Here is a 14,898-nt window from a genome sequence, read left to right as displayed (position 1 = left end):
TCATTAGCCACAACCACTCCATCCATGATGAATCTACCTTTGATGAAAGCAGACTGACAATCAGAAATAACCAAGTGGATTACCTTTTTAATTCTAGCAGCGAGCAGCTTCGAGATAATCTTTTGAATACTTCCAATGAGGGAGATGGGACGAAAATCATTGAGTCCCTGTGGACTTTTTTTCTTTGGAATAAGAACAATAAACGAAGCATTACATCCTCTAGGAAGATTGCCGAACCTATAGAAGTCATCCACCAAACTACTTAAGGCAATCCTATAACTTTTTGAAGAAAGTAAAATTGTAACCATTAGGTCCAGGACTTTTATCACCATCACAACTCCATATAGCTTCCTTGATTTCTTCAACCTCAATTTTTGCAGTTAAGAAAACATTATTCTCATCAGACAAACAGTTAAAATCCATACCATCAAGAGAAGGTCTGCTCCGATAGTTCTCATCAAACTTATCCTCAAAGAATGTTGAAATGTGACTTTTAACTGCGATAGGGTCATCAATCCACTCCCCATCAATATCCAAACCTGTAATTTTCTTGAAACTCCAATTTTTGTTTATAGATAAATGAAAAAATTTAGAGTTAGAGTCACCTTCACGAATCCATTTTTGTCTAGATTTCTGCCATAGAAGATTATTCTTTTGTCTGGAAAGGCGCCATAGTTCAGCAGTATCCGACTGTCTAGCTTGGACATCATTCTCAGATAGACTACATGTGCTACCTTTGGCATCAATAAGATTGATAGCCACCACCTTGTCCTCAATTTGTCTATCCAACATACCGAACTTCTCTTTATTCCAACACTTTAAGACCACTTTAAGTTTCTTTAATTTCTCCTTAAACACAAAAGAACCCCTCCCACTGATATCTAATTTCTTCCACTCATCAGTAACTAATTGACCAAATCTACGATCAGAAACCCAATAGTTGTTTGTACGGAATGGAGTCGGACCCCAATCGGAAACATCATTCTTGAGAAGAATCGGACAATGATCTGAAAATGTCCTTGGAAGACCCTGTTGAACGAGAGTACCCCATTTAGTCAACCATCCATCATTTACTAGGAATCTGTCAATCCTACTCATAGCCTTCCCATTAGAGAGATACCAAGTAAACTTCTTTCCAGATAGCGGAAGATCAAACAACTCCATGTCAAAGATAAATTGCTTAAACTCCTCACAATCCTTACTATAACCACGACTAGCAATGCCTTTTTTTCGTCCTGTTGAATAGTTGAATTGAAGTCGCCAACTAAACAACATAAATCACCATCATGGCCCAAAAAGCACTCTTAGCTTCATCCCAAAAGTTATGTTTTCCATCCAAATCACAAGGACAATAAACATTCATGATATGAGAAAACTCATGCTGCAATTGAATTGAAGTCACCAACTAAACAACACAAATCACCATGATGGCCCAAAAAATCACTCTTAGCTTCTTCCCAAAAGATACGTTTTCCATCCAAATCACAAGGACAATAAACATTCATGATATGAGAAAACTCATGCTGCAAAGCCCATTTACCTTTAACTAGAACAAAGTTTGTCCCACTAGAGATGTCCTCAGCAAGGAAGGTGTCCTTGTTCCATATACTCAGAATACCTCCAGAGTTACCGACAGACGGCTTAAAGGCCCAATCAAAATTATCACCACCCCACAAAGATGAACACAAATTCCTCACAATATGTTGCATTTTAGTTTCTTGAATACAAATGAAGTCAGGTTTATATTTCCAAACCAAATGTCTGATCTCCTTCTTCTTCACTCTCCCTCCCAGACCTCTAATATTAATTGATATGATCTTCATCAACAACTATGTGACTCCTTCTATCCGCAGTACACTTCCCATGATCCATTTGTTCCATCTCAGCTAGACTTGCAATTATATTTGCCTCATTTCCATTCCCATTAAGACCAATCTCTTCACCAATCTTCCACATTTCTTCTGCCTCTTTAAAGAATTCCTTGCCAATTGAATTAGTAACCTTGACCAAAGAGTCCCCCACGAAAGTCTCATTGAATCCAGAGGAATTCACCTCAACACGCGACAAGGACCCACTAGATCCTGTATAGAAACTAGAATGGCTGAATTTGAAACTGGAATGTCTCCAAGATCAATACAAAAATTATTCCAATCCTTAATATCTTGTTTTTTCTTTTCCTTCTTGGACAACTTCAACCTCTTCTTCTTATTATCTAACAGTATCGGCCTTTTAATAGATGGAATAAGCTTTTTTGATGATTGGGAATTGATAGCTTTCTCCTGCTCAGAATTCACGAATGAGGGACTGTTGGTGCAAGTAAATGATTTTGTTGAAGGATTAATTTCCAATAAAGGAACCAGGTGGGTCCCAACATTAATAAGTTGATGTAACTTGCCTTCATCCCTTAAATCACGTGGTAAGTTAATATTGACATGGGAAAGAGGATTTGCTCCTTCATTAATGCCAAAAAGTAACCCCTGGCCCACTTCCTTTTCAATAGGCACCGTAACCTCACCAAAATTGGAATTTTGAGAATTCATCCCATAATTGCAATGAATTAAATGCTCACCAATCTTTTCCTTATCAAATAATGGAGAACCGAAAACTCCACCTGGCTCTTGGTCCCCACTCCCTACAATAATGGGATTAGAATTATTCTCCACAATTAAAGATGGAACAACGGTATCACCACCCCCATTATCACCCTTTACGGCAATCACCAAATTTTGAGAAAAAGCTTTAATTCCATCATCGAAACCAGAAACAACACAGGGACCACCGTCTCCCCCTCTTCCACCTTCTCCGAGCAAACAGAGGCCCATCTTTCTAGTGATCGCCTCATGTCTAACGAGTCAGACACCCAATCCACGGATCCCTCCGCCAACCCTCCTAACTCCGTCGATCCATAATCGATGGAGGAATCACAACAAGACTCCTCCTCCTTAGTACCCATCATAACCGTCTCACAACCTCCTTCCTCCCAAACATTGATATCAAAGAACTTCCCGTTTATCTTCACTGTCAAAGAACATTGAATATGCGTCTGCATAGAGGTTTTGATCAGAAGCCTGCATCTATCAAACCCCAGTCTCCGAGTGGTTGCTTCATCAGCCGAAAGCAGTGAGCCAAAACTCTTTACCAAAGATTCGAAGAAAAGTAAATTCCACACATGTAGGGGAACTCCATAACAGTTTACCCAAATCAATCTGTAATCAGCCACTAAATCTTCAGACCACGGGGATAAAGACAAGAACCAGTTTTTGAAAGAGTCTTCTGCAACTTGCACAATCTCCTGAACATTTTCCCCTTCTAAAGGTGCTAAAAGGACCATACTTCCACCCATCGGATGCACTGAAATTGAAACTATACCTTCAGACTTCAATAAGAAAGGTATTAACCTGGCCTTATCATGGTCTGAAGTTTGCCCCACCAAGCATTTGGACAGCCAAGCCATCTCCTTCACATCCACAGTATACTCCATTCCCTTCCACTCTTCCTTCATGGGTGAGAGAGTCGAAGGACGACGATTGACCTCTCTAGTACTCACATCAAGACTACTTCCATATCCATCCCCTCTGAGAACTTGAGCAAAGCTTCTGGAATCTCTGAGTTTCCAATTTTGGTGAATAACCTTCACCTCCTCAGCATTATTGGAATAATCTATCCCTATTGAATCTCGGAATACTGGCGAAATTTTTTTTATTGGAAATCCAGGTGTTGTCTAATTCCCATTCAAGTTCTTTTTCATCCTTCACTTTCTCAAATCTTATGAAGGCAAACCTCTTGCCATTCCTATTTCGTTTAAATGGGATAAAAACATCCCTAACTCTTCCAATCTTTTGAAAAAATCTCCAAAGGTCACTTGTGTTGTAATCATCTGGAAAATTTGTAATGTAGAATGTGCTGAATTTTTCAAAAACTCTCCACTCTTCTCCATCATTGGTTCTTCTGCTTGAAAAGTTATTCTGAAGCAATTCAGTCTCCTATGCTGGAATCGGTGTCACTCTCCCAGGTTGGGGGTTAGTTGGGGTCGGGATTCTCACTAGGCTTGGTTTACTTCGGGTAAAATTATGAGGACTAAGTTTGGGAGAGTCGTGAGGGTCTCTCCGGTTAGTTGGTTTCCAGTGTTCATTCCAGGGTTCTCTCCGGTGTTCTCTCCAGGGTTCTCTCCGGTGATCTCTCCAGGATTCTCTCCGGTGTTCTCTCCAAGGTTTTCTTCGGGGTTCTCTCCTGGGTTGTCTCCAGGGTTCTCTCATTGTTGTGGAGGCTCCTGTTAGATCTTGGAAGCTAACTTCTTGAAATGAACAATTGTGGGATTTAGAGAGGTAAAAATTTGTTCTCCTTGAAGTTGTTAGATCAACCCCATCTCTGCACCTTTATAGCACGATCCACCCTTCATCCACTTTTACTCACGTTGATAGTAATTTATTGGAGTGAGTAAAGATGAGTACCAGGTGCCTTTCATTTTCTCCACATTAACCTTTTTCAGTTTCATTTTTTTTCTACCAAATGTTCCCTTCACCTCCCCACTGTTTTGATTTTTTTATTGGCTAGAAATTGTAACTTGTTCAAATTCTTTTGATTCATGATCACTACTTCACATATGCACGTTAAAGTTTAGAAATTCATTTCTTTTGTGAAAGCATGTAATAATTGATGATTTTAATGGAGAATGTCTATAGTTGAAACCATGAGATGTCATTGACACTCATAGATTGCATTTAATTTTTTTGTTTGTAACACCTCATTTTTTTATTCCCGAAACTAACCATAGGTTGATTTTTACAATTTAAACAAAACTGATAAATTAAATTCAAATCAAATGAGCCGATAACTAATTGATCATTGATTGTGATTCGAAGATATAGTTGACTATGAGACAATAAAATGCAATATTTTTTATTCTTTTTTTGCTTTAAAAATTTTATATTATTATAAAAAGGCCGGACAAAATTCAGTGTTCACAACTGCCCATCTTTACTTGTTATTTACTTGATAGCAGACAAACTGAGGTTTGAGTGTTATCATAGTAAGTAGCTAGTTAAGAAATGAACATTAATTTTGTCATGGCCGAGATAATGATCATAATACAACATTCAGAATGAGCATGCATAATTACTGTTAGAACTCGAGGCAATAAAATTAAATACGAGAACGCAGGTCGGGTACTACCGGAACTCGTTGAAATAAAAAGGTAGGTGCGAGATCGCAGGTTGAGTACTGCTGGAACTCGAGACAACAAAGGTAAATGCGAGAACGCAGGTCGAGTACTGTCGAAACTCGAGACAATAAAGGTAAATGTGAGAACGCAGGTCGGATACTACTAAAAATCGATAAAATAAATAGAGGTAGGTAGGTGCGAAAACATAAGTCGACGCTGCTGGAACTCGATGAAATGAAAAGGTAGGTGCAATGTTTTTGAAAGAACATTATAGCGTCTGAGTCTAGCAACGTCCTAACATTTTGGCATTTGAGTCCGACAATGTTTTTTCATTTAAGAACGTTCTAGAATCTGAGTCTAGCAATGTCATAACATTTTGGTGTCTGTGTCCAACAATGTTATTTCACTTAAGAACGTTCTGACGTCTGAGTCTAGCAACGTCATAACATTTTGGCGTCTGAGTCTGACAATGTTTTTTCATTTAAGAATGTTCTAGCATCTGAGTCTAGCAACATCATAACATTTCGACGTCTAAATCCGACAAAATTGTTTTTCCATTTAAGAACGTTCTAGCGTCTGAGTCTAGCAACGTTATAACATTTCGGCGTCTGAGTCTGACAATGTTTTTTCATTTAAGACGTTCTAGCGTCTGGGTCTAGCAACGTCATAACATTTCGGCGTCTGATTCCGACAATGTTCTTTAAGAACATTCTAGCGTCTGAGTCTAGCAACGTCATAACATTTCGGCTTCTGAGTCCGACAATGGTTTTTCATTTAAGAATGTTCTAGGGTCTCGTTCTAGCAACGTCATAACATTTCAGCGTCTAAATCTAACAATGTTTTTTTTTTCATTTAAGAACGTTCTAGCGTCTGGGTCTAGCAACATCATAACATTCCAGCGTCTAAGTCCGATAATGCTTTTGTCATTTAAGAACGTTCTAGCATGGGTCTAGCAATGTTATACCATTTCGGCGTCTGAGTCCGACAATGTTTTTTTCATTTAAGAATGTTCTAGTGTCTGGTCTAGCAACGTCATAACATTTTGGCATCTAAGTCTGACAATGTATTTTTTTAAGAACGTTCTAGCATCTAGATCTAGCAACGTCATAATATTTCGGCGTTTGAATCCGACAATGTTTTTCTTTTAAGAACATTCTAGCGTCTGAGTCTAGCAATGTTATAACATTTCGGCGTCTGAGTCCGACAATGTTTTTTTCATTTTAAGAACGTTCTAGCGTCTGGGTCTAGCAACATCATAACATTTTGGTGTCTGAGTCCAACAATGTTTTTTTTCATTTAAGGACGTTCTAGCGTCTGAGTCTAGCAACGACATAACATTTCGGTGTCTGAGTCCGACAATGATTTGATGTGGAAAGTAATTTGATTGACCACCTGTGATTATATGGTTAAACAAGAATGATGCATGCTTTGCACGTACGAGAGTATGTCTTGACTTGATTTAGTGATATGTATGTATGTCATGAGTGATGTATGAAATTTGGTTAAGTTTGCATGGTGTAGTGATGTATGACCTTTGGTTATGTTTGCATGTTGAAGTGGTATATGAACTTTGGTTATGTTTGCATGTTGAAGTGGTGTATGAACTATAATTATTGAATTGGTAGATCGAAATGACATTGAGTTTTTTTTGTTTGAAAAACTAGGTTTGAATTTTTTTGATTCAATTGTATTTGAAACTGCTCTTGAGCACCCTAGAACTATTCGTTTCAATATTCTTTTATGATTGGCTTTAGTTGACAGATTTGTTGATGATTTGCTTGCTTTCTGATATGACTTTGATCCTTCAAGGAATTGCCCTAGTTTGCGATAGGTGAATCAATTAAAGTGCCCAGTGTCTTGTGAAGAGTTTATTGGAATAGTCTGGTCGTCCAATAAACTGCCCCAATATCTTGTCAAGAGTTTATTAGAAGAGTATGATCATCCAATAAATTGCCCCGATTGGTATGGTTGTGGATGAGCAATACTGACTTTCCGCTTGAGGGTGTTTATTTTATTTTCCCTAATTTTTTTTGCCCGAAATACCTGATCTAGGTATCTGCCGGGAATTCTCTCTCTTTTATACTAAATCGCCTTTTCAGGTTTTCGAATTAGCATTGCTCTCCTTTTCTTAGGTTGCCCTTGTGGGTTTTCAACCCATCGCTCTTTTCTTCTGTTTTTTTTGCTGCTTTTCTAGCTTGGTTTTTTGTTTTTGCTTGTTTTAACTATATTAGTTTTTGAATACACACAAGTGTGACTGTTGTAAATGTGTGAAGGCATGAGTCACCCTTGAAGTTTGAAGGTGATAGCACAAGATCTTGCCTCTGCTTAGTTGAGGGATTTTGGACGGATCCATGATGAGCAACTTCAGCTTTGCCCCAGTTATAAATTTCTTGGTACTTTCATTCGAGAAATGAGATCAATCCCCATAAACTGCCCCAGTTTAGATTGACAACCATTCTTCTGATTTCCACTTGAGGGTGTTTTTCCATGCACAACTCCTTAAAAAGAAATACTAAAAGCAATGGTCATGCAAATTTGATTTTTGTTTGTTAATGTGAAATTTAATCTGGTACATTAAAGAAGAGATATCTTTATCAAAATTTGGAAATTCATTGGAGTCAAAAATTTTCTAACCTAGTGTGTATGCATTTGGCAAATCAAATCCTCGACAAGGTCTTTTGAGCTTGTATCATGCCCTGACTAAGGGTTTCCAAGAAAAAGGATAAGGCTAAAAAATGTGTTTCCCAAACCCTTTCTACTTTCTCCATTGTCCTATTTCAACAGTTTTCTTGACATGACATTCAAGTACTAACATTTTGTTGGATTTTGTGATATAGTAGGTGAAGCCTAATATTAAGGCAATAATCTTCCTGATAGGTATTTGAATTGTTCATTTTGGCGGTCATTGTTACTGCATTTTTATTTGCCATGAATTTTGCCTGGGAGTTTTATTTTTGAACTCCGAGCATGCTTTTTGTATATTTTCCTTTTTGTTTTTATGTTATTTCACACTTTGACCGATGAATATTTTTATTTGTCTTCTTTTGGGTCTTCAATCTTCGGGTAAGATGTGGAAAATGGTGTAGGAAGAGTGTGTTTATTTAGTAGTTGAATGTCAAGGAAAACAATTGAAAAACTACCCTTCCCAAGGTTATTGATATTTTGTGGGTTTTTAGAAAACATCTCCTTTCATAAATCCTAGGGCTCAAATAGGGTGACTAGGGATATCTTCACAGTGTTTGGGATTTTCAAAGATGCCTTGTGTCATCAAAAAGATTTGCCTTAGGATTCGCATCATTTTGCGTCTTACATTTGCATCATCCTCCATTTCAAAATTATTGAATCAAATATATCATATTAATGCATAAGTTAATTTGGCTTGTTTGTGTGGTTGGAATGAGATTTGTGGAAGGAAGTACGAGATGATAATTTGCATGATCAATGCAATAGTATGTACTTGTTAATAAGATGTGCATGAGAAAATAAACTTTCATTTATGATAAACATGAGTGCCCCACTATTTTATGAACCTAAAGCCTTGGGGAGAGCAATAGGGGTTACAAACAAAATACACTATCAATTTTGTTGTCTTTTTCGGTTGGGCAGAAAGTTTCCCTTAGTATTCTCTGTCGCTTGTCTGAAGTCCAACCACTTGGAATCTATCAATTCTTGTATCTTGTATTTGATATCTCTACAATTTTCTATGGAATGTCATGTGATGTTGTAATGATATGCACAACTAGTGACAAGATCATACCATTTAGGATATGGTGGCTCAAAAACTTTTCCCTCCACAGGAGTTAACATTCCTTGGTCTTGAAGTTGGTCAAAGAGTTCAGCATAAGATATTGGGATAAGATCAAAGTATAGATTTCTTTGGGCGTAAACTGCATTTATGCTTTGGTGATTGTTTTGGGTTTGTTGAGAAATATGTATTTGGTTTGTGTTTGAGCGGTGTTTTGGGAATTGTGATGATGTATAGTATTTGAAAGGCATTGTATGGATATGAAGTTTGATATGGGCATGAGGCTTTGTAGTATGGATTTTGGTGGTGGTGTTTGGGTTTCTTGTATTTTCGCTTATTAGTCAAAAAATTTGTTTCCCCTTCCTCTTTTATCACGAGGGCTGAACTCTTGCCTTCATTTGAACCTAATTGATCACCTGCTATTTTCCCACTTTTCAAGCTATGCTCAATTCTACTTCCCACTTTAATCAAGGCATTAAAGGCTGAAGTTGTGTTGCCTATTATACAATCAAAATATGGGTTATGGAGAGTGTTGATGAAGATGGCAAGTTGCTCATCTTCCTCTAGTCGGCGTAAGACTTGAGAAGCAACTCATCTCCATATTTGAGCATATTCTTTGAAAGACTCGCTCTGCCTCATGGACATGTTCTGGAGTTGAGTCGTATCAGGTGCAGAGTCTTCATTGTACTTATATTGCTTGATAAAGGCATCAGAAAGATCAAGAAAAGTTTTCACTTTTTCTCTCTCTAGGTGGATATACCAAGTGGTAGCAATTCCTACTAGACTTGAAGCAATGGATCAACAACTTGTCATTGTCATGGTATGCCGACATTTTTCTAGCATACATGTGCAAATGGATTTTGGGACACGTTGTCTCATCATACTTCTCGAAGTCTGGAACCTTGAATTTGGGCGGCAAGACAACATCAGGCACCAGACACATCTCAAATGCATTTTTAATGTCTAGATAGTTAGTCCCCTCCACGACTTTCAATCTTTCTTCAATTGAATCTCACATGTTCACATCTTCCTTCTTCTTCCTCCTAGCATTATGAAGATGGACATTGCTTTTGTTGTGGGCTTCAGTGGTCTGTGGTCTCATATGAGAGGTTCAAGGATTATCCGTAGTAGATTTCCTCTATTGTAGGGCTAAGATTATCTTCATCATTTCGCTCTTTTGTTCCTTGAGCTCTGTCACCTCTAACTTATTCATCTGGGTTATCTCTTGATCTACCATAAATCAATCTTAAAGCCGTTTGTGGTAGGGGTACTTTAGAGCAGTAATGAATATATATGAGATGCAAGTGATTTTGATCAAATTAGAAATGAGCATTTATGAAATGATTAATGGATGTTATAATGAGATGAATAATATTTTCTGTTTTTTTGTCAATGGTTGAAAGACAAATTTTAGAAAGAAACAAAAGTCACTTTCCATTTAGAGAAGTTGGCATCGTAAGATATTTCATCCCGCACTTGATTACTACGAGGTGTACTCCGATAGCTTCTCTTGCGTTGATGACAACCTTAGAGGAAACTCTAGGTTTCAGACCTTAATTGCATATAGATTGTTTCTTATCATTGCTAAATAAACATCTTTCCCTGCATTTGGTATCTTGGAAGCGTACTCCACAAGGCCAATTCTACAGTTGATGACAATTTTAGAGGAAACTCAAGGTTTCAGACTTAGATTGTATCTATTAAATGCAAGATGTTTTTACTCTTTCAAGTTAGCTTAGATAGAAGGATATTGCCATAACACTAAGAACTGATGTTGTGTCTTTACCAAAATCACTCTCAAAAAAAGGAATTTGAGTATTGAAGGTAGAAATATTATGTGCATGATTGAATGATATGCATGATGTATGTGATGCAAAATTTTATACGCATATGATGCATGAAAAATGCAAATGTTGGGTCTCTCCATTTTTTGAATGTATATGAAGTGCATGAATTGATTATTATTTATTTTTTGCATGACATGATAGTATATGAAATGCAAGTTTGAATGATTTTTATGTTTTTTACTCACATGAACGAAATTTGTAGGTGATAATGAATGTATGAATGATATGTATTTTGATTGATTTTTGTGATTAATTGAACGTATGAATGAATGATATATTTTTCATGAATGTTGTAATGATTATTTTTTATATTTTTTTATATATGTATGAATGATGTTTTTTATGAATGTTTGAATGATGTATACACTGATGAATGTATGAATGGTATGCGTGAACTTCATGTAGTAATGTCAATATATTTTGAATGCCCCTATGGTATGATACCCTATTTTTTGGAAATATAGCCTTAGTGACAATATAATAAAATGTCATGATGAATTTAATACATATTATATTGTTAAGGCAAATTCTGAGTTAAATGATAAAGTTGTGAGCTTATTTAGATGGAAGAGAATATATCCCTAGGGCGATGAGCCCATCGTCAGGAATGAAAATTTTCCCTATGGTGTTGAGCCCATCGTAGGGTATGAAAAATTTCCCTATGGCGTGGAGCCCGTTGAAGGGAAAGAAAATTATCCCTAGGACGCTTAGCCCATAGTAGCAAATGAAAATTATCCTTAGGGCTCTTAGCCCATAGTAGGGAATGGAAAATTATCCCTAGGGTGCATAACCCAAGGGAGAGAATGGAAAATTTATCCCTAGGGTGCTTAACCCATGGCAGGGAATGAAAAATTATCCCTAGGGCGCTTAGCCCATGGCAAGGAATAGAAATTATTTAGCCATCCTTGTGGCACAAGGACGTCAAAGTGCAATGGTATCCTCGTAACATTCAGACATGAAGACTTTTTAGGGACAAAAGTCCGAATTTATGAATGATGATGGAAAAAATTTAAGTTATGTTTCACGCGTTCTAAAGAAGGTACACTTACAAGGTTTTGAATAGTCTAAAAGTCACAACCATATGGTTGAGGTACTAGGTCTTGATTAAAGTGGACTAGATAAGAGCGTTAGACTTCTAGGTCACCAGATCACATCCAATCCCGGAAGAAAGGAAACCAAATACCATGGGTTAGAAACGAGAAGGATCGAGCCCTCCAAGCCTCTAACTCATGATACCGAAAACGATCTAGGTGGTCCATTCCGCCAATACCAGATATGATTCGAAGTCATTTACCGGCAAAGCAGATGTCTCTTCTATCTCAAATCTTAATCACTAATACCCGAATTCAAGGCATATGATTGTGTGTAATGCTTGATAAACATTGAAACATTCTCTTCATCTGACAACTTGGGCTTCACTTGAGCGGCCAATGCAGCCCATCTTTGGACATACTCCCTGAAGGTCTCACAATTTCGCTTGGACATCCTCTTAAGCAGTGTACCAAGTGATGGCCGCTCCAGTGAGGCTCTCTTGGAAGACATGGATTAGAAAATTGTCATCCTCTATATAGGGAGTAAGTTTTCTAGCATACATGGTGAGGTGATTCTTAGGACAAAAAATTCCTTGATATTTCTCAAATTCAGGCATATTGAACTTTGGTGGCAATATCACATTCGAGACCAGACACATGGTTGTAAAGTCCTTCAAACTATGGGGACTTGCTTCCTCAATAGCTTTAATTCTCTTTTCGATTGCCTTAATATTCTCCAGATCTAGAGGATTTATAAAATTGTGGGACTTAGAGGAATGATTGGGATTACCATCATTAACTAGGGTTTCCATATGATATGAAATTTGTAAATCTTTCTTTAGGGATAGTGTATCAATATGAGCAGCTGATATATCTTGTGTAGTCTCGAGAGTAAGATTTATTCTTCATTCTTAGATCGTTTCAGCCAAGTCCAATAATATCACATTTAAAAATCAATTTTCAACTCATGAGTATCTCTGATAGTGATTTATGCATGAGGTACATGAATGATTGAAATGTATGAATGTCATGAGGATGTAATTTTGTATTCATGCAATATGCATGCATGTTACTTTTTCCTTCATTTTGAATTCATGTGAAGATGCGTGAATTGACTTATTTTTTTAGATAATGGGTTATGCATGATAGTACATGAAATGCAACATTTGAATGATTTTTTTATTATTATGAATGTATGTAAATGTAGATGAATGTGTGATGATATATCATTTTGTGTATGAATGGACAGATGAATGTTTGGTTTTTTATTTTGATTTTATGAATGTATGTATAAATGAATGTGAAAATGATTTTTTTTTTCTTTTGACTCATTATATGAATGGATGAATGTTTGATTGATATAACTTTTGAAATGATGTATATTTTTTGTGAATGTTTGAATTATGCATGTATAAATGGATGATTTTTTTTATGAATGTTTCAATGATGTATATTTTGATGAATGTATGAGTGGATGGCATTCATGAACTTGATATAGTGGTGTTAAGGCATTTCGAATGCCCCTTGGGTGTGATACCCTATTTTGGAGAAATATAGCCTCAGTTACAATATAATAAAATGTCATGATGGATTTGACACCTATTATACTATTAATGCCAATTATTAGTAAAATGATAAAGCTCTGAGCTTATTAAGATGAAAGAGAATACATCCCTAGGACGATGAGCCCGCCGTCAGGAATGAAAATTGTTTCTAGGGCATTGAGCCCATCGTAGGGTATGGAAAATATTCATAGGGCGTATAGCCCAATGAAGGGAAAGAAAATTATCCCTAGGGCTCTTAGCCCATGGCAGGAATGGAAAATTATCCCTAGGGCATTTAGCCCATGGTAAGGAATAGAAATTATTTAGCCATCTTTATGGCACAAAGACATCAAAGTGCAATGACATCTTCGTAACATTCAAGCATGAAGTCTTTTTAGGGACAAAAATCCCAATTTATGAATGATGATGAACAAAATTTAAGTTATGCTTCCAGTGTCCTAAAGAAGGTACACTTTAGGGTTTGAATAGTCTAAAGGTCACAACCCTATGGCGGAGGTACTAGGTCATGATTAAAGTGGACTCGATAAGAGCTTTAGACTTCTAGGTCACCAGATCGCATCCAATTCCGGAAGAAAGGAAACCGAATACCATGGGTTAGAAACAAGAAGGATCGAGCCCTCCAAGCTGCTAACTCATGATACCAGAAACGATATAGGTGGTCCATTCCACCAATACCAGATATGACTCGAAAGCATGTAAGGCCATGCCCAAGGCCGATTAGGAAAGAGCCACTCTGATACCATGTTGTAACGCCCCGAAAAATACTTCTCAAAAACATTGCGGAAAAATGGGTAATTTTTTTTTTTGAAATGGGGATGTATAAAATTGTTTCCTTTTAAAACCTTCCTTTTCCGGGACATCACTTTAAGTAACTCAAATGCGGAAAATCAACTTATCGTTATCGAATGATAACTTAACCTGATTCACAATTTCCTGAATAACACAATTCATATAAATGGTTAAGTCATAATTAGTCATACATATAAGGTCAACAAAGGCGGAAACTACATCGCCACTAAGCATATACAAAATCCACATAACACAGCCCCATCAAAACAAAAAGGGGCATCGACTGGCCCACGAGCCGACTCAGAAGATTCCGAGAATGCTGGACCCCTCACTCGGAGCCTCTTCCTCTTCTGAGTCAGACACGAGGTCGATGACCTCCACCAAACTCTCCACATTTACGAGCTCAATGACCTCGTCGTCCTCCTCTTCTTCCTCCACTTCGTTATGCCACAACCCAGCGGCATAATTTGGTGGAGATGACATCCTCAGACTCGGAGTCTTCTTGCAAGGACTCCCTCCAAGAACCCGGCTCCTCTGGGCTCTGCGGGATGACGGAGCATCCAAACAATCCGCCCACGTCCTATGACGGTGGGAGGAACCAGCGCCGTCACTCCTGACTGGCGGGTGTCGAGGTCCAACGTCTGGAGGCATCATACCCGCTGGCGGCAAGGTGAAAGAAGCGTCGATGTAAGCGTCAGGGTGGGGGATCATCATCGATGACCCGTTGCACTCCATGTGCAACGACAAACCGCAGGGGCCT

General features: G+C 37.6%; 1 protein-coding gene and 1 long non-coding RNA gene across 2 annotated transcripts in view; both read right to left on the bottom strand.

Moving 5' to 3' along the window:
* The window catches only part of LOC109337200, a 2,667-nt gene extending 958 nt beyond the window's left edge, over positions 1-1,709 (bottom strand). The window contains exons 1-3 of the mRNA XM_019574121.1: positions 1,424-1,709; positions 281-1,235; positions 84-237 (exon numbers count right to left, since the gene is read on the bottom strand). Of these exons, the coding sequence (XP_019429666.1) occupies positions 84-237; positions 281-1,235; positions 1,424-1,709 (1,395 nt within the window). The remainder of the gene's footprint in view (positions 1-83; positions 238-280; positions 1,236-1,423) is intronic.
* An 11,738-nt stretch (positions 1,710-13,447) lies between these two features.
* LOC109337198 overlaps positions 13,448-14,898 on the bottom strand; it is a 6,654-nt gene continuing 5,203 nt past the window's right edge. The window contains exon 3 of the long non-coding RNA XR_002106411.1: positions 13,448-13,458. This is a non-coding gene — a long non-coding RNA (uncharacterized LOC109337198). The remainder of the gene's footprint in view (positions 13,459-14,898) is intronic.

This window comes from Lupinus angustifolius, unplaced genomic scaffold (assembly GCF_001865875.1).
Source record: "Lupinus angustifolius cultivar Tanjil unplaced genomic scaffold, LupAngTanjil_v1.0 Scaffold_2_268, whole genome shotgun sequence".
NCBI classification, from domain to species: domain Eukaryota; kingdom Viridiplantae; phylum Streptophyta; class Magnoliopsida; order Fabales; family Fabaceae; genus Lupinus; species Lupinus angustifolius.
This window is presented reverse-complemented; position numbering and strand designations above follow the sequence as displayed.